Genomic DNA, 25244 nt, shown 5'->3' with positions numbered 1-25244 from the left:
CCAGATACATTGCAAATCTGAACATAAGTGCTGAACAAAAGAGGAAAACACAAGAGAACTTCTTTGAAGTCTTGGAAAGGGCATGAGTTTCTTTAAAAGGACACAAAAAAATGCTACCAGTAAAGGAGAAATTGATTGATTGGACTATATTAAAAAAATAATTTCTGTTAATCACAATATTATTGAGAGAGTGAAACTTCAGGTAGTTTTTCAGACACAATTTTCATAGAAACCAAGAAAACCTACTATTATCTGCCCTTCTTATATATAGAAGAGTCTTGGTGCTTCTAATAAGCAACCAAAACCCCACAAATTACTGGAAAATCAGGTGCTATAGAGTGATCTCTTGTCCTAGCAGACAGTGGAGTGAGGATGACATGGTGTAGGTGGGGTTGGGAGGGGCCACTACCTTTCCCTTTGATATTAGGAGAAGCTACATGGACACTGGGCAAAGTAACAGGGACTAAGCCAGACCCTGCTGGTATGAAGGACTTGACATTCACAAGGTGCAAGGGCTTTTGCCTCTCTGCCCTCAGCTGGCTTGCCTGGCTCACCTGGACGCTCACGCTGCCCTGGAGTTTGAGCTGCAGTTTGATCATGTCCACTTCAGCTGAGGAGCACAGCTGCCGGAGCTCAGCCACCTTCTTACTCATCTCATCAATGGCCACTTCAATGGGATTTAGGTCAGTGTGATGTTGGTACATGACAGGGATCCGCTTCTTTACATAAGGGAAGCAGTGTATTGCTGCAGAGGAATGAGGCCCAGGATTATTCCACAGTCGGCACCACCTTTACTGTTGTTGAGGTAGAAGTAATTATTATTCCTATTTTATAGACAAGGAATCCAAAGCTTGCCAAAGCTACATGCTAATACTTTAGCATGGAACCAGAATTTTTTTTCTTTATAATCTTGTTGTTTAATGGGTCGTATCACATGGAACCAAGAGAGCTGAATCCTTGTTATCCCTTTATGTGAGAAGCACATCTCTGAAAAAAATCATCTTATCATTCCCTGTTGAATTTTCTTATCCATAACTGTCTTACCTTCCTTGGAGGTGGTGAGATTTGTTATTTATTTATTTTGCTGGGGATCAAACACTTACATAATATGTGAGTGTTCTACCACTGAGCTACATTCTCAGCCAAGTGGTAAGACCTGAATGAGTTGGTAGGTATACGTGGCTTTGAAAACATAAAAAAGACCAAATGGTTTTGAGATGTTATGTAAAAGATTAAGTCTGAAATAGTTCCATAAGATAACCCTGAGAAAGTTCCTTTTTCTTCAAACAACAACTTTGAATCACATACTAAATTTGTACAAATCTGAGAAATCAATAAAAACTAATAAATAAGAATATATCTCTAAGCAAAGCTTTTATGAACCAGAAATTTGAAAACTGTTGTGAAACATACAGCAGCAAAAATATAAATATTTACTGTTTCGTATACTTTTTAGAAATAAAAACATCTGATTAATATTATTTTCACTTGTCATAAGATATCTGAACATATTAACATCAAAGAGTTAACCTAAAAATGAAAAGAGAAACGGCAGATTCTGATTTGGTCTGTTGCTTTCTATAATAATTGTATGAATAATTAATATTCTAATTTAATATATATTTACTAACAGACATGATATGCACTTAAAAGCTTATTTATTTTTTAATAAGCAAAAGCTGAAGAGTGGTTGTTTTGATTTCTTTACTCTTTAGTAAAGGGCTGAGGAGAGTTTATTCAGGAAGGACATACCACAAAATGTGTTTCCATTTTGGGAGAATCAGCTCCTATAAGTCAGAGGTTGTTCCAAGGGGCCCACCAATGTCTGAACAAAAATGTGCAGCCCAAGACAATCTCATTGATCACATTTATATGCCTGTTCTATTCTCAAAATGTCTTACCACTTGAAAGCCAAGGGTTCCTGCCTTGGGTTTGTATCCTTGCAGATATACAGTTTTTAGATTGCAGTACTGTGATTGATAAATTCTCTTTGAATGAAGTTCCCTTTACAGTGTAATAAGAACTGGGCATTGCTGTTTACCAGCTGGGGAAGTGGTGGTCTGACCAGAGGTATATTTGTATTTGGAAAGACTGATGTGCTAGATAGAGGAAAGCTAATATGTTCTCATTTTTACAGAAAAAGCACCTAAGACATGTTTCACAAGGCCAATAGTCATGTCACAACGAATGTAATCAGTGTAACAGAATTCTTGAGAGCCATGGTGTGGTAGCACCACTATTTCAGAGAAAAACAAAACAAAACAAAACAAAACAAGAGATGTGCATGGATCACACTGATTTTGCTTAGTGAAAATCCTGAGCCACTGCTGCTTGGGTTTGGAACTAGAGACTTGAAGAGAAGGAGAGGTACAGCAACACTACTCAGAGAAAACTTGAGGTCTATGCCCAAACTATTGGATCCATGTGATCCAGGATAGCCTGCCTTGTTGGCTCACGCCCACTCCTCTCCCTCTGGCTCCATGGACTCCAGTTACACCAGTCCCTCTGTTCCCTGAAAACCCTGGGCACAGGCACCCCAGGTGGTGACCTCTGTCCCAATGGCTTCTTCTCTCTCCATATGTTTGCATGGCCCACTTCTCACCTATCACTTTTTCAATGAGGCCTACCCTGGCCCCTCCATTTAAACTGCAATCCTCCCCCTCAATCTCACATTCCCAATCTTCTTTGCTTTTCTCCAGAACATGTGTTATGTTGTAATATTGATACATCTGCTCATCTTGTTGACTCTCTACTGCCTGTCTCTTCTTGCTGGGATGGAAGCCGCACAAGGCCACAAAAATTTGTTTTATGAGTTTGAGATGCAACAACGCCAGGGCCAAAGGTACCTTGTTAAATGAATGAAAGCATTACTGCCCTAAAGACTATATGGGAGGGCACACTGGCCCTAGAAGGTGGACAGTCAGGTGACCAACTGAGCAAGCCACTACATTACTGATAAACAATCACTATAGTGATCTGCAGCCCTGCAGGAAGAGGAGGAAGACACAGGGATATGTGTGGTGACTGTATGGATGGCTCACAGTGAACAGAAGTTGGAAGGTGAGTGGATATTTCTGACATGAGTGCAGTATGGGCATGGTATGGAAGACTTTGGAAAGTGGGCAGAAACCCCTTGGCATAAGACCCAGGAAAGAAGAAAGGCAGGATAATGCTTTGAGGCAGACTCAGATACTTTTGTTGGGGAGCAGTGGAATGCAAACCAATAACAGCAAGGTAACAGGTTTTCTTTAAATTACTTTTAAGGTTTTCTTTAAACTGCTTTTAAGGCAAAAGAATAATTGAATAACTAACAGAAAAATAACTAGTACATAAACCTTGAGAATAAACAGGTAGAAAAGGGAGCCAATTAAGAAATATATCAAAAAAGAATGATTAATGGGACTAACTCCTGACAGGGTTGACTGGGTCACTGTAAAGTTAGAATTTATGGTCATAGGTTTCTCAGTATATTTCAGAAGAGAAATTTCTTTAGTAGAGCAGGTGCATCAGGGTAAATTCTATCCAGCTATTGACTCCAATATCCACATCAACATAGGATTAGATGTAGATGAAGCCCCCTAAATAGGATGGCCACGACAGTTCAAGAGAGGACCAACTAAGGTCAGAAACTTCAACGCTGATGTGAGGGAGCAGTTGAATAACTGATTGGCAACTAGGAAAGATCAATACATTGGAAAAAACAATATTTCCTTTGTTGTTCTCTACTCAGAAATGATCCACACTCTCTTGAGAGTGCTTTTGGCTTGAGCCTTACTTTACTTTCACTTATAACAAAGTTCTCTTGCTTTGTTTTTCATGTCTCACTTTAAACTTTCTTTTGTTGGGACACAGAACCCAGGTTTGGAGCTGCAGCTCCCCACTCTCCTGTGAGACTTCCAACTAGGAAGGCTGGGAGTGACCATGAGGCTTTTCCATGATGACAATTGGGTGCTATCCAGGAGGGTGAGCCTTGGCTGGTATGGAGGACAGGGGAGGCCAGGGCTCCTCTACAACTGTCAAGGTCAAATGTCAGGTTTGAAGCAAAACAATGGAAGAGAAATTTAGGGCATCTGGGAGCTGAAGGGGAAACTCTCAAGCTAAAGTCTTCAGAAAGCCCACTGTCCACATCCTTGACTAAGGCCAGCACAGAGCACATGTGCTTTCTGTTGCATCTCTACATCTACATTACACCTCAGAACTACCCTTTCCACATTTTGAAAGATTTCAGGGCAAAAACCAATTTGTGTGTGTGTATGTGTGTGCACGCATGTGCCTTTTATTATACTATAATCTCCTCTGTTCATTATCAGCCCCAAAAGAGCAAGGAACTCAGTGGTGGATGAAATTTAGCAAAACAAAGTAAGTTTTTCCCCATCCTGGTTACAATTACATATTTATTTAATGTGAGAAAAATGTCAGAACTCTTCGGGCTGGGGTTGTGGCTCAGTGGTAGAGCACTTGCCTAGCACGTATGAGGCACTGGGTTTGATCCTCAGCACCACATAAAAATAAATAAGTAAAACAAAGGAATTATGTCCATCTACAACTGGAAAAAAAAAAGTTAGGACTCTCACTTTACAGATGAGGAAACTAAGTACAGAGAGGTTTGACAACCTGCTCAAGTTCACACAGGGAGGCTGTGACCAGGGTCTGCAGGAGTCCCAGGTCAGGCTTCCTGCTGCCCTGTCTTCTCAGTCCCACAGGTGTGGGAAGTGGTTAATCCCCGACCAACCAGGTTGTGTCTATTCTGCCCATCTGGGCAGTGCAGTTACTCTTTGTCCCCTCTGTTCTGGCACATACAGAGCTTTGCTTGCTTCTTTTATCTAATCTAAAATAGTTCTGTAACAAATTTAAACTGTAACCCTTAGGGCATTTGCTCAGGGAAAACACCCTATCTTATGAATCAGTATGCTACGTCAATAATAATCATGATAAAAAAAAAAAAAAACCCTGACTTGGACTCAGCAGTGAACTAGGTTTTCTGTAAAGCAGCAATTCTCAACTTGAAGATGACTCAGAACACCCTGGAGGGCTTGGACATAAACAGCTGGGCCCCGCCCCTAGAGTTTTTTGACTCAGCAAGTTTGGGGTCTGGATATTTGTATTTCTACCAAGTTCCCAGAGGTTGCTGATGTTGCTGGTTCTGGAATAACCTTTGATAACCTGATTTAAGGAACCAAAGTGACATCATCCTCACTGTATAGATAAACACTGTATGTGTTGCTAGTTCCCATAAATATTCCAACTAGATATAAAGTTATTTAATTTAATGATAATTTGCCAGGAACATGTACATTAGGAAATTAATGCATTTACATATGGGAGGGACTAACATCTGGGATGGTTTCCAAACGTCTGGGATGGTTTTCCTTTCTAGCAATTCTTTCCCCCTCCATTATCTCCTATCCCCTTGGGTCACCAGCCAAGGTTCTTACCAGCCCCTTTGGAATGAACAGCCAAGGACCTGTGTAGCATGGAAGGATGGGTTCTGGGGATGACTGGCATCCCCACCCCCTCTATTGTCTCCTACCACCCCACCTCCCTGATACTTCCACCTCCACTTCCATACCCCACTCCATCCTTCCACTATTATCCTAAATGTCTGTAAATGGCCCTTCCTTTCTCCACATCCACTATTTTCTTATGAGTTCCTCAGGAGTGCAGGAGGATCTATAGATTGCTATTAGTATCCATGTGGGCAGCTTGGTGTATATTATCTTCTATTATTTGAATGAAGCCAACTATTAAACGATCACTGAGGACTGGGGAAAGGGAAGTGTGTGGATTCTCTTCCTGTAATACACTGTCTTGAGTTTTTGATGATGACCCTTATTCTTATTTTGGTAACATCTCAACTAAGATATAATTCACAATGTAAAGCAAGAGCTGAGAACCACTTGAAATGAGGCATCTTAATAGTGCTCCTTTCTTTTATAACAATGTATAATTGTAACTTCCATTATTCTCCAGACGGAATGTCCACCAACATCAACCTTGAGGGAGACAGTGGGTCTTCCTAGTTCTACTTAATTAAGGCAGCTCATTGGAAACTGTGCACAAATGGTGGCTATGGAGACACCTGGCTTTCTAAATTGGCTTCTTACTGATTTTTTTTCCGTCAAGAAAAACATTTTGTTTTTTGGTTACCCTAATTATATCACTGATTCTAACCTAAGAATAAGTAGGTCAAGTGTCCCCTAAATCACCCAAAGAATGTAAAAATCACCCTGAGGGTGACTCTATACTTGTTAGGAACTGAGAAATGATACAAACCATATTTGTAAGAATGGGCTATCAATGGCTGAACAGTGCCAAAGAGTCAAGTAAAACTCCTTGAGCTGAAGAGGTGGCTTTTGAAATCAGCAGGCTTCATGGGACTGGGGACTTTAAGCTGAGGTTCAGCAGCCACTGTCGGCAGGGGTAGGAGAAACCCAGCTTTACCCACCATTTATTCTGTCAGCCTAAAATTAATGAGCAGGTCCATGCAGCAGAGGTTGGTGACGTGGACAAGGTCTCAATGTGCTTTCTTGACCAGGTGGCCATGGCCAGGAGGATTCCAGATGGGCTTCGGGGGGCATTCCTGTATCACTTGGAATTGTGTGTGAAAGCCTCTGAGAAGAAACAGGACCACTGTTTTCCTCAGATGCTAAAAAGGGTAAGTGATCTTACATGGATATGAACTTCTGGTTGGCAGAAGAAGAAATAGAAACAGACAAATGGAAAAATATGAGTGTTCAATGTTGAGCTGAAATGGGCATGGAGGACACTATTAAGGTGACTAAGGATGCGTCCAATTCTCAAGGCCTCTGCATCCCTAATAGAGAGCGTTGCACTTTGACAACATGCAAAACCATACCTGTTAAGATGGTGCGCCGTTTGCACTGCTCTTCAACACCACCCTGCCTTTTCCCAGCTTGGGTAAAGGGCATCTCAAACATGAAGCGACGAATGTTGTGCGATCTTTCAAACTCTGTTTTCCTTTCTTGCAATTCTTTCTCATCAAAGAAGGGGATCACATGAGTCACCTGGATATAGGCGTACTTGGAATCCAGGTCCTTAGGGTTGACCTATGAATGAGCAACATTGAAGACTGGTGCAATCTGGAGGAAGCTCTCAAGCTTTGCCTGAGCTGCATTTTCCAACTTTTTATTAGTAAATATTTTGAATAAAAATTCAGAAAAGTTGGAAAATATAGTACAAGGAACATCCACATACCCACTACTTAGATCAGTTGCTAACATTTTGCTTTATTGTTACACACACACACACACACACACACACACACACACATGCAGACTCCTTTCATTGGAATCATCTTAAAGTAAGCAATAACACATTTCAGCCAGTTTCTCCTCAAAAATGACATTCTCCGCTATAACTATTATATATTATCATACCTAACAACATTAATAATAATTCCCTAATATCCAAATACTCAGTCCATATTAAAATTTCCTTAAAGTGCCTAGACATCATTTATACCAATGATCACACTTTACATTCAGTTGTCTCTATTTATTTATTTATTTTTTTGCAGCAGTGGGGATTGAGCCGGGGGTACTGCGCAAGGTAGGCAAGTGCTCTATTACTGAGCCCCAGCCCCAGCCCTCTTTGTTCTTGATTTATCTAGAATTCCCAACTATTTCTTTTTCATGACATTGAAGTTTTTGGAAGAAACCCTGATAATTTTCTTGTTCAAACTCAGTATAGGTTTCTCTGATTGTTTCCTAAGATGCTTTTTCATATAGTTGGCTTAGAGAGAGAAATTTATTTAAGGAACAACAGCAAAAAGCCCCTGACATTATCATTAATCTGTAGACAGATCAGATGAGATACAAACAGCTGAAGACTATTAAATTTAATATAGTCACAGATTAAGAATAATTTAATGGCGAGTTAGTTTCTGCTTAACTCAGCACAGTATGAGAAGTGGAGTGTTCTCAAACACAGGCATTTTTCATCTAGAAAGAAAAGTTAATTCACTAGGGGGAAAAAAAACATTTTTTCACATTTCAGTTGTATCCAACCTTCTAGAACAATAAAAATGGATAGGAAGAAATGATTATGAAGAGTGTTGGGAAGATGACATTGGTTTAAGGACAGGCAAATGAGTGGGAACAAGAGGTTTCACTGTCTCCTAACAGATGTTTGTAAAGAAAATACAAAACATATATCAAAGTGCCCCAACCTTAGAAGGTGAGAGAATGTGTGAAATTGTCTGTATTTTAGAAAAGCCATCTGACCAGTCATTATCATCGTATTTGAACCTATTAAATTTGACTTTCTTTAGCAGAAACAATTTAAGGGTGGGGGGATGGAGCTCTGATGGCTGGTTTTGGGTGGCATTTCCCTATTCTTCCTGTTCCAAGGTACTTTTAGTAAGAATGGAGGATTGGTGCCTAGTGGAGGAGGGAACCCTGTAAGTCAGCTGCTGCATCAAGGGGCACACATTAAATGGGGCAAAAGAATAACTGAGAACCAGAAGAAAAGATTGTGTTGTTAATGTCACCACTTGACTGAGGCAAAAGTTTTAATATTAAGAGAAAAAGGCAAACTGGACCTGGATCATTTGGTCTTTGGAGTAAGTGGGTTTTAGTAAGGTTATATTGAGGTTTCCAGTTATAACATTTGTTGTTTCTTTTTCCTTTGTGCAACTTTGTTAATGACATCAAGAATTAACCCACAAGGAGCCAGGAAGGAGAACAGAAGATAGTAGTGGATACTTTAATGAATTTTGAATATGGAGGTGTGCCACCTGACTCAGCAGAGTGCAAATCTGTGGGCTAATGTGCATTGCTTAGAACCCATGGAGGACCAGCCACTAGGATTAGGGTGCCCACATAAGGTGTGAGGAAGAAAACAGGACAAGTGGCCACAAGTCTGCATCTGGGTTTGGGAATTCTGAGTTTCCTTCCCTAGTCCCCTACCCCAGAGACTGCAGAGGTCATTCTCTAAAGAAATTGGTCTAGAAATACTTGAAGTAGAGCTACTAGTCTCAGCAGAAAGCAGGGATAGGTACAGTGTGGAACAAGGGTGAGTAAACGAGAGGCTACTGGACAAATATGGGGCCTTCCCTCTTTCTCCTCTGCTGCATCCAGAATCTAGCAGTCAGACGTTCACCCCCTGCCTTCTTTGTTTCCTGCTAGTTCCCTAGTCACACAGGTAGGAAACTGGAAGAAAATGAAGGACCCCCAGATATAGATTCCAGACTATAGGTACTCCAAAGGAGGGCTCAGGAAAGAAAGGGGATTACAGACCACTCCAAAATGGTGTCTGCAGGAAGAAACAGGGCTTATCGCTGATGGAGAGCTGATGAGTGGAGCATTTTTAATGCAAAGAACAGGAAAGAGTGCTATCTCTGCTTGAGGTTCAGGAAGCAGAGGGGCACCCAATGTCCTGGAGCAGTTCTGAACAGGGTAGGACATATAACTGCATAGGACAAATATGTAGGTTCAAGAAGAGTCATTGTGAAAGTGGAACACTAGAGGGCACCTACACTAAACACAAAGATTTCATTAACTCAGCCATGGTAGCTGGAGAGTTCATTCCATGACTTGTCCATCTGTTTACCCATTTGTCTGTCCATCCATCTATACATCCAAGCATCAGTGGCAATGAAGTCACATGCACTGTCCCAAGTGCAGCAGAAAAGAGGAGTGAGGAACAGAGCCTTGGCCCTACACTTTTGAAATTCCGGAATACTGAAGTGAAAATAGCATGTTCTTTCACATGTTCATTATTTTGTAAAAGAAGCTTATAATGGAAAGCACAAAAAGGTAATTAGAAAAAAAAAGTATTCCTGCACTCAAGGCCAAGTGTCCTTAATTTTCCCAAGTGTTCTTTTCTGTACACATTTATGAATACATAACCAAATACATGTAGTCAATCAAAACAATACCACATTGTTACAAAACTTATCCAAGCATGGTCATACCTTGCCAGAGTCCTGTATCATTTTGACATTTTCAGAACCAAATTTATCTGAGTAAAGTTTAAGGAGTCTCTGAGAAATTTCTGACAGAGGTGTGAGTTTGGGTTCTTTGTAAATATACTCCTTTCCATCTTCATCTTCAAAGAATCCCTGTGACAGGAAGCATAATTAGTGTTGTCCCAAATATAAGCCCAAGGTTTACTACCAAGGAAGGGTTCTTTTGTTACAAGGGATGAGAGGATGATTCTAAAATAAAATCCTACACAGGCTGTCCAAACAGGGAGAAAAATTATAATAATGTGGAATTTAAGTGCAAAGATAAAGGAAAAACACAAAATTGCAAACTTGATTCAAGAACGCTGTCATTAAGTGTGGCGTGAAATGAAAGATCTGGGATTCAAGACTATTCTCTCAGTGAAGTCTAATGATTGGGACTCAAGCCTATTTCACATTCCCAGGAAGCAGAACTCCAAGAGGCAGGCCTCAGAAATACAATACATCCCTTCTTCTGACCTCTCCAATTCACATAGGATTTTTACAGCATGAAGTATGTAGGTCTGGAGTAGGTCTAACAAAAATTCTGTAAAGTTTGAGTAAATCTGATTTTGCTTTATTGATGAGAAAAAATATTAAAGACCTGTAGCATAATACCAAATATTTTCATTATCACCTGACATAATTTGTTTTAGCACCAATTATGTTTGACTACAAAGTTTAGAATTGCATGGGAAGTGAAAAAGGTTGAAAATTAAAGAGTCCAGATTGGGGTTAATATTTGCAATAAACTTAAATTTTTTTTCTCATCTAAAATAAAAAAAGAGAAAATGGCACAAAATCCACAAAATATGGAGAGAGAGAAAAAAAAAAGCAGGCTAACATGGAACAAAAAACATCCACATCAAACTGGGAGTTTAGATGCAGTAATTTCACTATATTACTTGCTTTTTAAGCATTTACTGTAATTACCTCCACATCTGTTTCACTGTCTGTAAACTGGTATTGCTATAAAGTTATAAAAGACAATAACAGAATAAAGTGAAGGTTATATAATGCTCACAGAAAATCACATACCCTAAATAAATATATGACAACTTATACCACTTAATAATGTTAGAGATTTGAAGGTTAAAATTTAAGTTTAATTTAAATAAACCCTCTCATTCAGGGTTTCTGAAATATTACAATGATAAATATACTCATGGAGATATTATATTACAAACAATAAAGATGCAAAGGTACAAAGAAAACCAGAAAGTCTTAATTTTGGTTTAAAACATGCAATACAAATGTATAAAGAAACAGATGATTTATTTCTGTGAATGAAAATGTTAATTTTTTTTGAGTTTGTAATGACTAGACAGATATACATACAGACTTGAAAAGGAAACTTGCAAATCACACGAAGAACCAAAGATGCTGCTAAGAATGCCTTATGGAGGAAGAACTTACCGCTGCCTTAAGAAAGTAATAAAGAAAGGATAGGAAGAAAAAAAAAAAAGCAGAAAGTTTACTATAGAGGAAGATCACCATACTAAATGATAAATTTTTCAAATTAGCATTTATAGAACACAGAAAATCTATAAGATATAACTTCATAAGAGTTTTCTTTTTTAAAAAAAATAATAATAAGAAAAGGACTCAGGACAGTCTACAGAATAAGGGGAGGCTCACCTGTCCAAAGAAGGCCACCCGGAAGTAGGTCCCCAGGAGCCTACGGCCCGAATGCATGACCTCAGTCACTTTGCTGTAGGCCCGGTGAAGTGTGTCATACAGATGAGCTAGCCTCTGGAAAGCAGAACAGAACCCATTTCTTGCAAATAGTAGAAACAATTTAAAAATAACAATTAATATGGTAGTGTAGGTATAAATTCCTATAAAGAATTCCTACCAAAAAATAAGAATATATTTTGACCATAAAACTCGCAGTATTTGTAAGTCTAAAAAGGGCCAAACTGCTCATGAGGACCCACTGACCTAATAGTAAGAGAAGGTCTTCTCACACCAGTTTTAGTTTCTACTTTTCCTATTTCATTTGATTTGCTAAGTAGTAGACTTCCTGCTTATGGAAGGATGGAAGGGTCACTATTTTCCCAAGCAGATGGGCCCAGGAAGAGTTCTAAGGAAAAGGGGACTTGGTGATTGGAAAATTCTGTTTGTGGCAACCTCCAAAAGTGGAGTGCTTGGGTGAAAATCCTGTAGTATGGGACACAGGGATCTGCACAGACTCTTGATTCTTGGGAGGTGGTAACTGATGACAACCTATGGCATAATGTGGAGGTGCTCATCAGTGAACCGAAGTCTGCTCTCTTTGTATAGAAGTAGGTCTGAGAATGTGTCACATCACTCTTCTCTCAAATAGGAAAAAACGAAAACAGCCAGATACCTCAAAATCCCTCCGCTTTTCATAAATTGGGATGATGAGTTTATAGATGTCTGCGATCAGCTCGTAGCGTTCTGCCTTCCAGAGTCCATCTGCACACTGCTCTAGAAGCTCCATCAGCACATCCTGATCAAAGAGAAGGTCACAGGCCAGAGAAGAGCGTTAGGGAGAGTATGAGAATGTATTCCTTCTGAAATGCACAGTCTAAGACTGCTAGAGGGAAATTTCAAAAAAGAAACAAAATTTTTAGATACTAATTCCATGTTTGTCTTGGGAAGCTATTTTTTCCAACCCTGTTCACATGCATAAATAAAAAAGGGTTTCACATTACTTGACTGCTTTATTAGTAACTTGCATGGAAAAACTGACATAGTTTTAAATGGGCTCTCAAATTTTGTTCTTAGTTCTCTTTTTACACATATAATTTAGAAATTTCTTTTTCCTTTTTTAAAGACCAATGACAAGGTTGAAACGTGGAGTTACTAGCATGACTTCAACCCCCAACTAAACATTTTGAAGGAGTGTGGTGATGCTGCATCTATTGAGATGTCAAATGGTTTTTATGAATTTATTCCATGGATATGATGAGTAACCTTGATTGATTTTTCCAATTTCAAACCTACCATTCTTCGTGGAATAAACCCCACTTAGTCATAATGCATTTCTCTTTTTTATATTTTGATAGATTAAATTTGCTAATATTTTGTTAAGGGATATATATAATTTTTTAAAGTATGCTTATATCCTCTGTAATATTGTAAATGAAAAGTAAGCTCTATGTTTTCCACAAGTGGTCTAATGTTTCATTAACGGTTTACAGAACCAAATAAAATAAGCATTTTTAAAGCAGTTGTGAATCAACTTACTGGAAAATACTACCTAAGCAAGATCATCTAACTCCTGTCCTATTTGTAATATACAAATAATAAAATTGTCGTCTGTGTGACTGACTTGACACCAATGCTTATAAAAGATATGTCATTTGCTTCAGGCTTTTATTATAGATCTCATTAAAGTCAGATATAGTGACCACTACCACAGCTATAGAAAAAGAAGAAATCAGAGAAGTTTCTAATGTTATCTTTTTGTCCTTTGCTTTTGTATTATGGAGAGGCATGCCTTTCTTACTTTTGTCTCAAATCTTTTCCAATAGACAACCTATGCACATTAAGTATGACAAATTCTGTGTTCTTTTTTTGTTGTTGTTCTTGTCAATGGACCTTTATTTTATTTATGTATATGTGGTGCTAAAAATTGAACCCAGTGCCTCAGACATGCTAGACAAGTGCTCTACCACTGAACCACAACCCCAGCTCAAATTCTGTATTCTTTTCATGCTCCTGCTTATAAAAGTTAGATAAAAGAAAAACCTATGAGGGCTGGGGATGTGGCTCAAGAGGTAGCGCGCTCGCCTGGCATGCGTGCGGCCCTGGGTTCGATCCTCAGCACCACATACCAACAAAGATGTTGTGTCCGCCGAGAACTAAAAAATAAATATTAAAAATTCTCTCTCTCTCTCTCCTCTCTCCACTCTCTAAAAAAAAAGAAAAACCTATGAAGAAAATTTTAATGCATTCTGTCATATATAAGTAAAAAATTAATTAAAAAAGAAAAACATGAGTACACTTGTATAATTTCAGTGACAGTATTCTTACTTCTCCACATTTGTTAAATGTATGAAATATATATAGGTATTACCTTTATTAGTATTTATAAAGACCAATAAAAATTTAACTATTGAAATGCTCTGATAAATAGTAAATTTTCTAAGGTAATTCATAGGTCAAATAAAGAAACCTCTCTTATTTTAATCATTGCTTTCTAGTTTGTTTTAATTTTTAAAATTATCTTATTTCTACTGGGTTATATAATATCCCACAGGGCCACATACATTTGGGTAGTTACATATTTCTGACTTGTTTCTATTTTTCTTAGTAATATTAGCCATATTGCTAGATAGAAATAACTGTCCTTGGCTATAGGGAAATGAGTTGACTAAGATGTCCTTTATTACAGAGTACTTTATTTCTTGCATATATTTGTTCAAACATACTGCTGGTGGCTATTAATTGAGCACTTTCATTCCCAGTGGTGGTACAGAATTGCAGCAGAGGTGGAAGAACTCAGAAAACTCAATTTCCCCCAGGGACGAGAATTGCACAATCAAGGTATTCTGATAACAAAACAATCAAGGTTATAGAATTTTTTCTTACTTTAAAACTATTCTTTTTCAGTGACTTCAATACTTATTGAAGTACTAAAATGAACAAGACTGGTACTTTGAAGTACTGATTGATTAATCACTTGATCCCATGTAAGAACAAAAGAGAATTTTTAAGGTTACTGTAAAATTTCAAAATACTAGAGATCTATCTTAAATTTATATTATTCCCCTCAAGTCTCATTTGAGTGTATCCATTTGTTTTTTAAAGGGGGGGGGTGTGTCTTTAGATGTTTTTTCTTTACTAAAACAGAATAATTTATTGAAAATATTCTAAGGTGCCAGGCACAGGAGCACAAGCCTGTAATCCGAGTGGCTAGGGAGGCTGAGGCAGGAGGATCACAAGTTCAAAGCCAGTTTAATGAGGTCATAAACAACTTAGCAAGACCCTGCCTCAAAATAAAAAATAAAAAAGGGTTGGAAATGTGACTTAGTGTTTAAGTGCCCCTATGTTCAATTCCTGGTACCCCCCCCAAAAAAAAAAATTCTAAGGTACAAAAAAGAAAACAGTCATCTGTCACTTCAACAAAATATTTAATTTGTAGGTCCCTAATAATGATCATTTTAGTGGCATTTATACAAGTTCTAAAATAGCAGCTTTTAAAATTAAGGCAGTGTTGTTTTATTCTTATCTATTTTTTTACTGACTACTCTGTTAAAGTTCACAAGAGTGGTTTCAAACTAACAAACCTTCAAAGGCCTTTTGTAATGCAATGTAAGAAGAGTTAACATGAACATTTTTCTTAATGTTTAAAAAATATAGAAAATGTTATTGTATTCAAAGTCAACAAATATCTTGCATTTTGGAGTTCTTAAAAATAATAATGGTGCTTGAAATTATAGATGCTATTATAATTAGAGTCAGTTTTAGACTATTAGCCCAAATTAGAGGGAAACATGAGAGAGAACCACAAATCATTTATATTTGATTTTTAAGTTTATTTTTATATTTTATCTTGAATATCAGTATGTCTTACATTCTTGGACTTTGTAACACTATTAAGTCACCAAGTGATTTAAATTGAAATGAGCCTAATATAAAAATGTGATTCCAGAGAAGAAAAATTTAATTTCTTCTTAAGTCTCAAAGCTAGTGGAGGGAAATTGGTGGTCTTGGTTTTTTAGGTTTATTGTTTCATGATTTTTTTTTAAAAAAATGATTTATTTTGTATAAAAAGCATATCCAGGTGGTTATTTTAGGATGTAGGACACATCTGCAGTCTCTTTCTTGAATTGTTTTCTTGATGTTCACGGTGTGATGAATGAGCATACTGCTGCCTTCAAGGACCCAACTGGAAACCTGTGGCCTTCTATCTGCTGCAACAAGCTTCCATTTGCTCAGTTTTGAGACAAATGGAAAAATCAAAACTCAAAGTACTATCTTTAGGCAAACACGAGTAATCAAAATGTGCCTTTTGAAGAGATATCTAAAAGAAAAAAGTTGTGATGTGGGTCTGACTTTCATAAAACAATATTTTAAGTATTTTGAGAATTGCTGTATTAATTTTATAATGGAGAACTTAGTAAGTTGCTACTGTTTATATCTTAAAATTAAAATAGTGTGAATATATTTTAAGATGTCTGACCACGCTATAAAAGTAGAGATATTTAAGATAAGATTATAAGTTAGGGTACCAGCTATGTTTTGTAAACTTTCATGAACTTAATTCTTATTCAAATATTTTTTTTCCTCAATGAGTATATTTATATTGTCAAACCTGGTAGACTAAAGGCAATAAAATTCATTGTCTTGAGGCTAAAAAAATTTTTTTTATAAGAAAAAAAATTATTCTTAGGTTTAACTTGTACACTAATCATCTGGTCCCTTCTGTTCTATTGGGCTTTTTCAAAGAGGAATACAATTTGTGTGTGTATGTGTGAAAAACTACAACTGATCCTGGCATGGCAAGGTCACACTGTAAATATAAACAAATGTTCAATGATCACATCCTATTTACTGACGATGGGATCAAAAAGCCCTGAAGATTCTTAATTCTATGCCATAGCAGAAAGTGGAATGATTTAAATGCAATTTCATAAAAAATTGAAAATTCTTCTCAGTTATAAAAGTTATAACTATGTACCATTAGTATCACAACACTGATTCATTCATTCATTTATTTGAATGTTTGTTCAAACATTTTACCAAGCATCTACAATGTGCAAGGCACCATGCTTGACTATTGGGTTAACCTTTAAAACTAAATCCATAAGTAAAATTAAGTCTGTGTAATTTATAAAAATTGCTTGATAGATTTTTATCAATTGTTACAGCATATTTTGGAAGGTCTATTCTAAACAAAATAGAAATTTGTTTAGAAAAGAAGCCTTTGAAAACACTCACAGCCATCCTTTCAGAGCAGCCAGAACTGATGTACTAGAGATGCATGAGCAACGGGAAGGATGTGACATGCATGTAAGACATCAAAGAGAGGAAAACAGTGATTTCAAATGTGAACCTGAGCTACAAGTCACAGGGCATAGACTCTGAAATGACTGCAGCAGGGACAGATGGATTTAATAATAGTGGGTCTCTGGGTACTAAGGAGGCCAAATATCCTTCTCTCACAGAGCTCAGCACTTCCTGCTCTCCCAGCATCCAGAGTCCAGTGTGGAAGATGGAGCCATAAAGAGATTACAAGGATGGTAGTAAGTGTACTGATAAAGAAACTGCAGGGCATCAGTATTTGTCCAGAAATGAGGGAAAGGGGAAGCATGGAAAGCTAGAGAAATGATGACCGAGTCTTAAAAGACATGAGAGTTTAGTGAGCAGAGGAAGAAAGTGGGAGTGGGGAAAAAGAGGGGACACACTCCATCCAGGTCCAGGGAACTGCCCAGGCAAAGGCAAGGGAGTGACAAGTAGTTTGTGGGTTGGTGAATAAAATCTGAATCAGAGTGTGGTAAGAGAAGAGGCTGGGGCTGGAGATGTGGCTCAGCGGTAGCGCGCTCGTCTGGCATGCGTGCGGCCCGGGTTCGATCCTCAGCACCACATACCAACAAAGATGTTGTGTCCGCCGAGAACTAAAAAATAAATATTAAAAAAAAATTCTCTCTCTCTCTCCTGTCTCACTCTCTCTTAAAAAAAAAAAAAAAAAAAAAAAAAAAAAAAAAAAAAGAGAAGAGGCTGGGAAGGGGGGAAGGAGTAGACACAATAAACTGGAACAAAGTTTTCAATGCAAAGATACAATTACTAACTATTATAACAATGAAGGTTTATATAAGGAAGACGTTACTTGATTCTCAAACAAGAGTCTGTCTATTCACATAAGTTATATGTGTACAACAACCTGTCAGATACATTTTAAATAGCCCTATATTCTGTCACTTCATAAATATATATCAAGAAGAGAGTATTGGTAGTCTCCTGAGTCAAATGATCCTAATTTGTAAATGAGATTTGAATACTTAGTTTTACTCTTATTTAGTTAAGCTAGAAACAGGTGGAAGGTTTAATAACAATAAACCTGTAGTCAAGCAGTTTATGAGCATTGATATCTGATGTATAAATGATAAGGATAAATAAGCTCATTATAGAAAAACCTGTAATATTATATTTGATATAGAAAGATGGACTTCAACCAGAGAGACTCACCAAAATGGTTGGGAAAATTCAATAAAGCAAATGGAGCTTAGTAAATATTATGAAATAAATATCACAATTCTTGATGGTATCAAGAATTCTGATTCAGAAAGCACTCAAGGTTTATAATTTATCAATTCAAATATCACTGATTATGCAAAGAAATGGTAATATGTACTATAAAAATGAACTGAGTACAGATTTTTCTAATAAAAAACTAAAAAATGGTTTTTACTAAAAAAGGTCAGTCCTCTCATAAAATCAGAGTATAGATTACTGAATACCAAAGCTTAATTTGGTAAGGTAAATTATTCAAGCTACTGTCAATTCTATATCTAGAAATTTACAGCTGGTGCATGAAGTAACAATTATCTGAATAGAAATAATAGACAGTAATCACAGAATTTGAGAGACCATATGTCAATACAAAATTATAATAAAAACAAGACAAAGTAACCAAACATTGGAGTATATATGAATTATATTCTCAGCACAAGTTCTACTTATTTTAGTTTGCTTTGTTTCTTAGCAATCACAGCACCTGAAAGCCAGAACTGATCCAGAAAATGGTTAGAAAGCGATAACCTTGAGTAGCAGTCATACAAAATGCTTTATGGTTAAATTGCCATGTTTAACATTTAAACACCCAGATTTTTTTTTTGTTGACATATGTAAAGAATTGGTTGAAAGGTGAGCTCAATTAACTATGCATACAGAAAGTATGCATTTTACTTTAGACTAGGCTTAAAAAGATCTAAGTGCACAAAGTTCATAAGCCATTGAAGAAACTTTTAAAAATGTAGTTAGTTCCTTTTATTAAGTGTGACATAGTGAAGGAGCTGAAGAAACAAACATCTATCTGTGGAAGTAGCATTTCTAGTGATGTGTGTGTGTGTGTGTGCGTGTGTGCGTGCACGCGCACACATGCACAAAAATACCCCTATGAACCTCTATCTGTGCAGGGTATTTAAATTTTTTAAAAAACTTAAATGCTATTTGCTCCATCCCAGGATTGATTAATTCAATTTGAACCTTACCTATAAAGCTAGATGCTATCTCAGAATCTACCATTTACAAGTATTTATAAACCTGTGAGCTGGCTTAGGCGATGGCTTAATGGCTTATACTATTCTTAATGGCTATTCTCATAGTATAACTCTAAATAGTAGAACAGTGTAACTTCTATTACATCCTTTCTCAAGACACAGTTGAGGACCACTTGCATCACTTTTTCCAACTAGGATCCTGGTGCTGTATCAGTCAAGAAGAGAGGAATCTCTCTTTTTTTTTTTTAAAGAGAGAGAGAGAGAGAGAGAGAGAGAGAGAGAGAGAGAGAGAGAGAGAGAGAATTTTTAATATTTATTTTTTAGTTCTCGGCGGACACAACATCTTTGTTTGTATGTGGTGCTGAGGATCGAACCCGGGCCGCACGCATGCCAGGCGAGCGCGCTACCGCTTGAGCCACATCCCCAGCCCAAGAAGAGAGGAATCTCAAAACTGCATGGACCAAGTAGAACTCTGGGACCACAGGGAACTCAGAATCCTTTGATCTATACAGGTCCAGACTGTGAAACAAAACTGTAATTAAGAACTGGAGGGGCTGTGGCTAGGGATCAGCAGTAGGGTGCTCGCATAGCATGTGTGAGGCACTGGGTTTGATCCTCAGCACCACATTAAAATAAATAAAATAAAGGCGTTGTGTCCGACTAAAAAAAACCCAAAAAACTGGATGTTTTACCTCAGGATGGTAGAATGAGACGGACATTATTATCCTATATACATGTATGATTACATGATTACACTATCTGCACCACGTACAACCAGAGGAATGAGAAGTTGTGTTCCATTTGTGTACAATGTATCAAAATGTATCCTATTGTAGAATGAAAAATAAATAAATAAATAAGGGTGGGGGAAGAACTGGATGTTTCTCTTTATCTAACCAAAAGCATATGGGAGGGAGTCCACTCTTGGGATCAGAGTCAGGGAAGGTAGACTTGGTACTAATAAAAACTCATCTGAGGCCTGCTACTAAGACGACTGTGCAGTTTTAGGTATCTCCCCTAAAAACATTACTTTAGGGGGCTGAGGATGTGGCTCAAGCGGTACTGTGCTTGCCTGTCATGCGCTGGGCGCTGGGTTTGATCCTCAGCACCACATAAAAATAAAATATAAAGATGTTGTGTCCACCGAAAACTAAAAAATAAATATTAAAAAATTCTCTCTCTCTTAAAACAAACAAAAAAAAGCAACAACATTTCTTTAGGAGAGCAGAGACATTTAATTATACTCACTAATGCAGATTAAAAAGGCAATGATTTTTTTTTTTACATTATGTTAGACACTCATTTTATTAGCTTTTCTCAAAACTTTGTTCTCCTGGCAGAGGACTTTGTCCTTGCTCTTTTTCTGAGCATCCAAGTAGCCAATAATGAACATGTACCTGGTAATCTGTTTTTTCATCTTTTAGAACACATTCTTCTTTCCCCTTCCTGTCAGTTTCAATTTTGATGACTTTATAACCCTGCTATGTCATATCCTAACTATACAGATTGTCATGTACTATGGACCTTGTTAAAGGTTTACCATCTTTATGCTTCAAGGACAGGGTGGCAAATTCATATTCTGAAACAGCTGATAAAGTGGTCCCTGTCACATGTTTAGCTCTTACTCAGAGAGGGTGCCATTCATAAATCTTCCCAACAGTGTCTGTGCTTGATTTCATAGGCTCATTCATTAGACTCTTATGATTACTTCAACCCATTAGTCAGGTGAGCACATACAGGGCTCACTTTATTGTCTCTCAAGGATAGTTTACAGAAACTGTTTACCTTCAAATTTGTGATTGTTCTTGGCATAATTGCTCTCCTTATCTAATTCAAAATAAAATGCTGAACTTGAGAGGTCTGACTTGGCACTGGGTGCAAGGGTGATTTCTCCAAGGAGACAATACAATCATGCCAATTTCAAAGAAAAATTCAGTCAAAATTTGCCTTGAAGAGAGGTGCTCAAGCCAAGAACACAAGAGCCTGTTCCTTTGGTGAAAGGTTTCACACTTGAGAGTAAAAAGTAAAATAGGTGAAAAAAATCACCATATGTCTGGGCATTTCAGGATGGAGACAGTGGAATGGTTAATGCCATGCAATAACCAACTTAATCACCTTCCCCAGGATAATCAGAGAACTTTGTATATTGTATCTATCTCTTGTAGTTTCTTTAAACTTCATGAAGTAGCCAGGCATGGTGGCACATGCCTATAATCCCAGCTACTTGAGAGGTTGAGGCAGGAGGAGCATAAACTCAAGGCTACTGGGCAACTTAGTGAGACCCTGTCTCAAATTAAAAAAAAAAAAAAAAAAAAAAAAAAAGGTTGGGATGTAGCTTAGTGGCAGAGTGTCCCTGGGTTCAATCCCTAGTACCACATATTATTTATGCATTTATTTCAATCCCTAGTACCACTTCATGAAGTACACTCAATATATTATACTTTTTATCCATATATAGTTTTTAATTTTGAGGATTAAGACTAGACAATTTACAACAGTGGTTCTTATACTTTTTGAGCTTAAGAGCTCTTTATATATCTCAAATTTACTGAGAACTTCAAAGAATTTTTTGTTTATGTTGATTTTTTCTTTCAAATTTTACAACAGTAGAACCCAAACTGAAACGGTGTAAAGTGTACAGATGAAAACTATAAACTAGAATATATTAACAAAAATAGCACTGTGAACATAAAATGGTATTTTAAAAAAGAAAAGTAGTATCCTTGTTTTACATTTTTTACAAATCTCTTTGATATTTGACTTTGTAGGAGAAACCTGGAGTCTCAAGCCTTCTACATTCAATTGTCTAATGTATAGCTTGGGTTGATGTAAACAAAGAAAATCCAGCCTCTCACTGAGTTGGAAAAGTAAGGGCCTCAAAGACTGAAAGGGTTCCAGGACTACCTTTGATAACCAAGTGACTTTTGGACTAGCTCATGTCATGGGAGAGGTTTGCTCAGGGGCCCTCCTTACTGGCATGAAAATGGTTAAAAGCTGTAGTATTAACTGTGCACTGCCACACTGTGGACCCCATGTCAAGAAAGAACATGAAAAACACAGGCAAGGTAAGTACTCCTTTCTCCATTGGTTCTTTCTTGCCACGTGAAGAACTGGAAAACTTTATTTTGCCTGGAAAGATGGGCAGGATTAAAAGCTTTCCCCTGAATGTTCCATTCTTCCCTGGGTGGGGAGAGGCAGATATGCCTGGAAAGCAGAAAATCAGCTCTTAAGAAAATTTCTAGCTTTATTTCAGAGCTCTCTGGTTATAGATAAGTGGTTACATGGATATGCTATTCTGTTTTGGCAAGAAGCTTCAGAATTGCTACTTTTATAATGTCAAACCTTCTGGTCTGCATGGGGTTGGGAGAGGGTGGTCCTGTTTCCTATCAGTCCTCAGAACCTGGGCTATAGCACCCAAGTAGAGACAGGAACTGGGCCCTACTTGGTGTCTCATGGTTTTGAGTGTCTGGGCCTGAAGAAAATGTCTACAGGTATAGACAATAATTGAAATAGTAATAAACTTCATGTGACACAGGAAATGTCAGAAAGACTGAGAAACTTTGTGGCCAACACACTGGGCCTCTGGGAGCAGTGCTCCAGCGCTCAGCCCCACTTCACTATGAACCAGACCTCAAGCCTCCAGAGAGGAGGAGGCATTTCACGGAAGGGACAACAGAGCAGTGGTCTCTGTTCAGCTGCCTGGGAGAATCACCTCAGTTAGGGCTTGGTGTGCAGGCAGCAGCTGTGGGAGGAGAGCTGGGGGTGATGCACTGGCAGGGGATTAGCAGGCTCCAGGTACCCAAGTATAGTCACCCATCACTCAACTAATGGGGAGTGTCCTGAGAAGTGCATGGCTAGGGCTCTCACCACCGTGAACATCGCAGACAGTGCTAAGATGGCTATGATGTCACTAGGTATAATAAGCTTACCGGACCATCGCTGCACATGGAGTCTGTCTGCTGACTGAGGTCATTGTTGGGTGGTGCATGATTGTACTGGCTCCCCCACCGGAGCCGCAGCACTCACCTCATTGAAATGGACATCCTGCATTCCGACGTCTTCCATCATGGAGGCCTCCTCGTCGATGTTGGGGGTGATGACCCTGAAGGCAGTGCATCCCTGCCTAAACATGCCTGGGGTTGAGAAAGCAGAGAAAGAGCGACAGCAGTTAACCTGGATATGGCTAGACTCCAGCATTCTTCCTGCCCTGTTTCTGTTACTCTGGAAGCTTTCATGTGTCAGACCAGCACTCGCATGGGAGGCTAGGACCACTGGGTGCTTTTCTTCTCCCTTTCCTCGCATTTACCCCTTACCTCCCATACTTCATTTCTCATCCTGTTTATTCCCTCCACCCACTGTTTTAAAAAATGCATTCGACCTTCAAATAAACTATAAATAAACTGAGAAATAGTTACTGAGTCAAATTAATGGTGGAAAAATATCAAGCAAATGAAAATTCGATTTGGTAAGATGACCCCTGCTCAGATATTGAGAAAAGTTAAGAAGCTGAAACCAAAGCCAATGAAAGAAACAGATGACTTCAAGGGTAGCTTTTCTTCAAGTAGTCAATCATCTTGCCCCTCTGGCTGGGAATAATCCATAACTGATAACTCAGATTACAACTGCCCCTTCCTCTCCCTGGGGCTGCCTATAACATGCAGATGGAACAGCTGCAGCTATGCACCAAGGGCTGCCTTAGCAGGCTCCCCACCAGCTTCCTGCGAAGAGGAGGGGCCTTCTCCAGGAAATGGACAGCAGGAATACTTCTGGGGCCTCAGCGTCTGCTCCCCTAAGGGGAGAAGGTTAAGGTTGAGGGGGGAATCAATGTCTCAGATAAGGATAAACTCTGAGCAAGAACAGCCCATCTGTGGTCCTTCCTCATCTTAAGACTCGCTGGGAAACATTTTAGTCAGCTGGACAATATGGACTGTGCAAAACACTCATGGGAAGAAGGACTTGAAATGTTCTGACAGGCTGTTTTCAGGTGCCTATTCACAATAAAACAAAAGTCAAAACTTTAACTGACCATCTCCTCTGTTTTGGGAAAAAGGAACACCGAGTATTTTGGAATCAAATCTTGAAAATGTAGAACCTAAAATCAGAGATTTTTCTGCTACATATTAGTCCAGGTTTCTATCCACTCCCAGGTTATCTAGCATCTCTATCAGGGTCCTAGGGTAGCCTTGCTTTGATTTGGTTATATGAAAAAAGCCCCCAGTGAAAAGATTAATCTAGGAGTTTGAGGTTACATTAATATACACAAAATAAAGTAAAAGTTAACCACCCATGTTTAGACTACAGGATACATGGAAAGTATGTATGTAACTCTACTCCACAGGAACAACAAAAATGATCGCCAAAGTGCTTTCCTTTCATTGCCCATAAGAATAGACTGCCAACAACCTGGAGAGCCCAGGAAAAGGGAAGGAAGGAGAGCAAAGACTGTCCATGCAGAGTTGAAACAGAAAATCACCACACCACTGGATGGCACATGAACAGAGCAGCTGGGGCCCCTGGGGAGCGGGGCAACCCTTAGGCTCACCTCCCCGGCTCCTCCTCTGGCAGGTGCTATGGCTGTAGGGGAAGAGAGGTGGCTCCCGCTGGAGTGCTAGTTCCGCTTCTAAACATGAGGAAATGTATCACCTGATCAAAGGCCTCAGCAGGAAACACTAAGTGAACATGGAACCTTCTTTAATTTCCTTCTCATTCAGGTTCTCATGTGTGACAAACCCAGACTCCCTTAAATCCCATTCCACATCGCCGGCCTTATCAGAAACAGACATTCCATAGCCTTGGCATCTGTGCCTTTTCAATGCTTCTCACTTTGTCAGTATACTCATTAGCCCAGATCTTGCATTGCTGTTCTCCAGTGTTACATGAGCAGACCACCAGCTTTTCTAAGAACCTCATTATCTCCAAAACAAATGCCACCCTGGGGCTGTGCTGATTTGGAAATGCTGTTTAACCATTTATTCTGGAAAAACCCATGGCCTGCTCATTTGGGAACAAATGCCTGATGCATAAATGAAGTCTCACTTGCCCCACTTCTTCCCCTGGGAAGCCTGGCTGCCTTCAACACAATAAAG

The 25244-nt window shown here is 38.5% G+C and overlaps 1 protein-coding gene across 14 annotated transcripts in view; it reads right to left on the bottom strand.

Moving 5' to 3' along the window:
- Positions 1-25244, bottom strand: part of Dock9 (dedicator of cytokinesis 9) — a 276339-nt gene that overhangs the window by 5070 nt on the left and 246025 nt on the right. For 5 of the 14 annotated variants that reach the window (XM_077795132.1, XM_026399592.2, XM_026399618.2 and 2 more), the window contains 6 exons: positions 23185-23291; positions 12315-12437; positions 11603-11716; positions 9935-10081; positions 6857-7067; positions 555-745 (listed from right to left, as the gene is read on the bottom strand). In XM_077795132.1, coding sequence (XP_077651258.1) covers positions 555-745; positions 6857-7067; positions 9935-10081; positions 11603-11716; positions 12315-12437; positions 23185-23291 — 893 coding nt within the window. Of the gene's footprint in view, positions 1-554; positions 746-6856; positions 7068-9934; positions 10082-10897; positions 10934-11602; positions 11717-12314; positions 12438-23184; positions 23292-24467; positions 24779-25244 lie in introns of those variants that run through there. The other 9 variants (XM_077795134.1, XM_077795133.1, XM_077795135.1 and 6 more) reach the window with 4 other exon arrangements.

This window comes from Urocitellus parryii, chromosome 2, assembly GCF_045843805.1.
Source record: "Urocitellus parryii isolate mUroPar1 chromosome 2, mUroPar1.hap1, whole genome shotgun sequence".
NCBI classification, from domain to species: Eukaryota; Metazoa; Chordata; class Mammalia; order Rodentia; family Sciuridae; genus Urocitellus; species Urocitellus parryii.
This window is presented reverse-complemented; position numbering and strand designations above follow the sequence as displayed.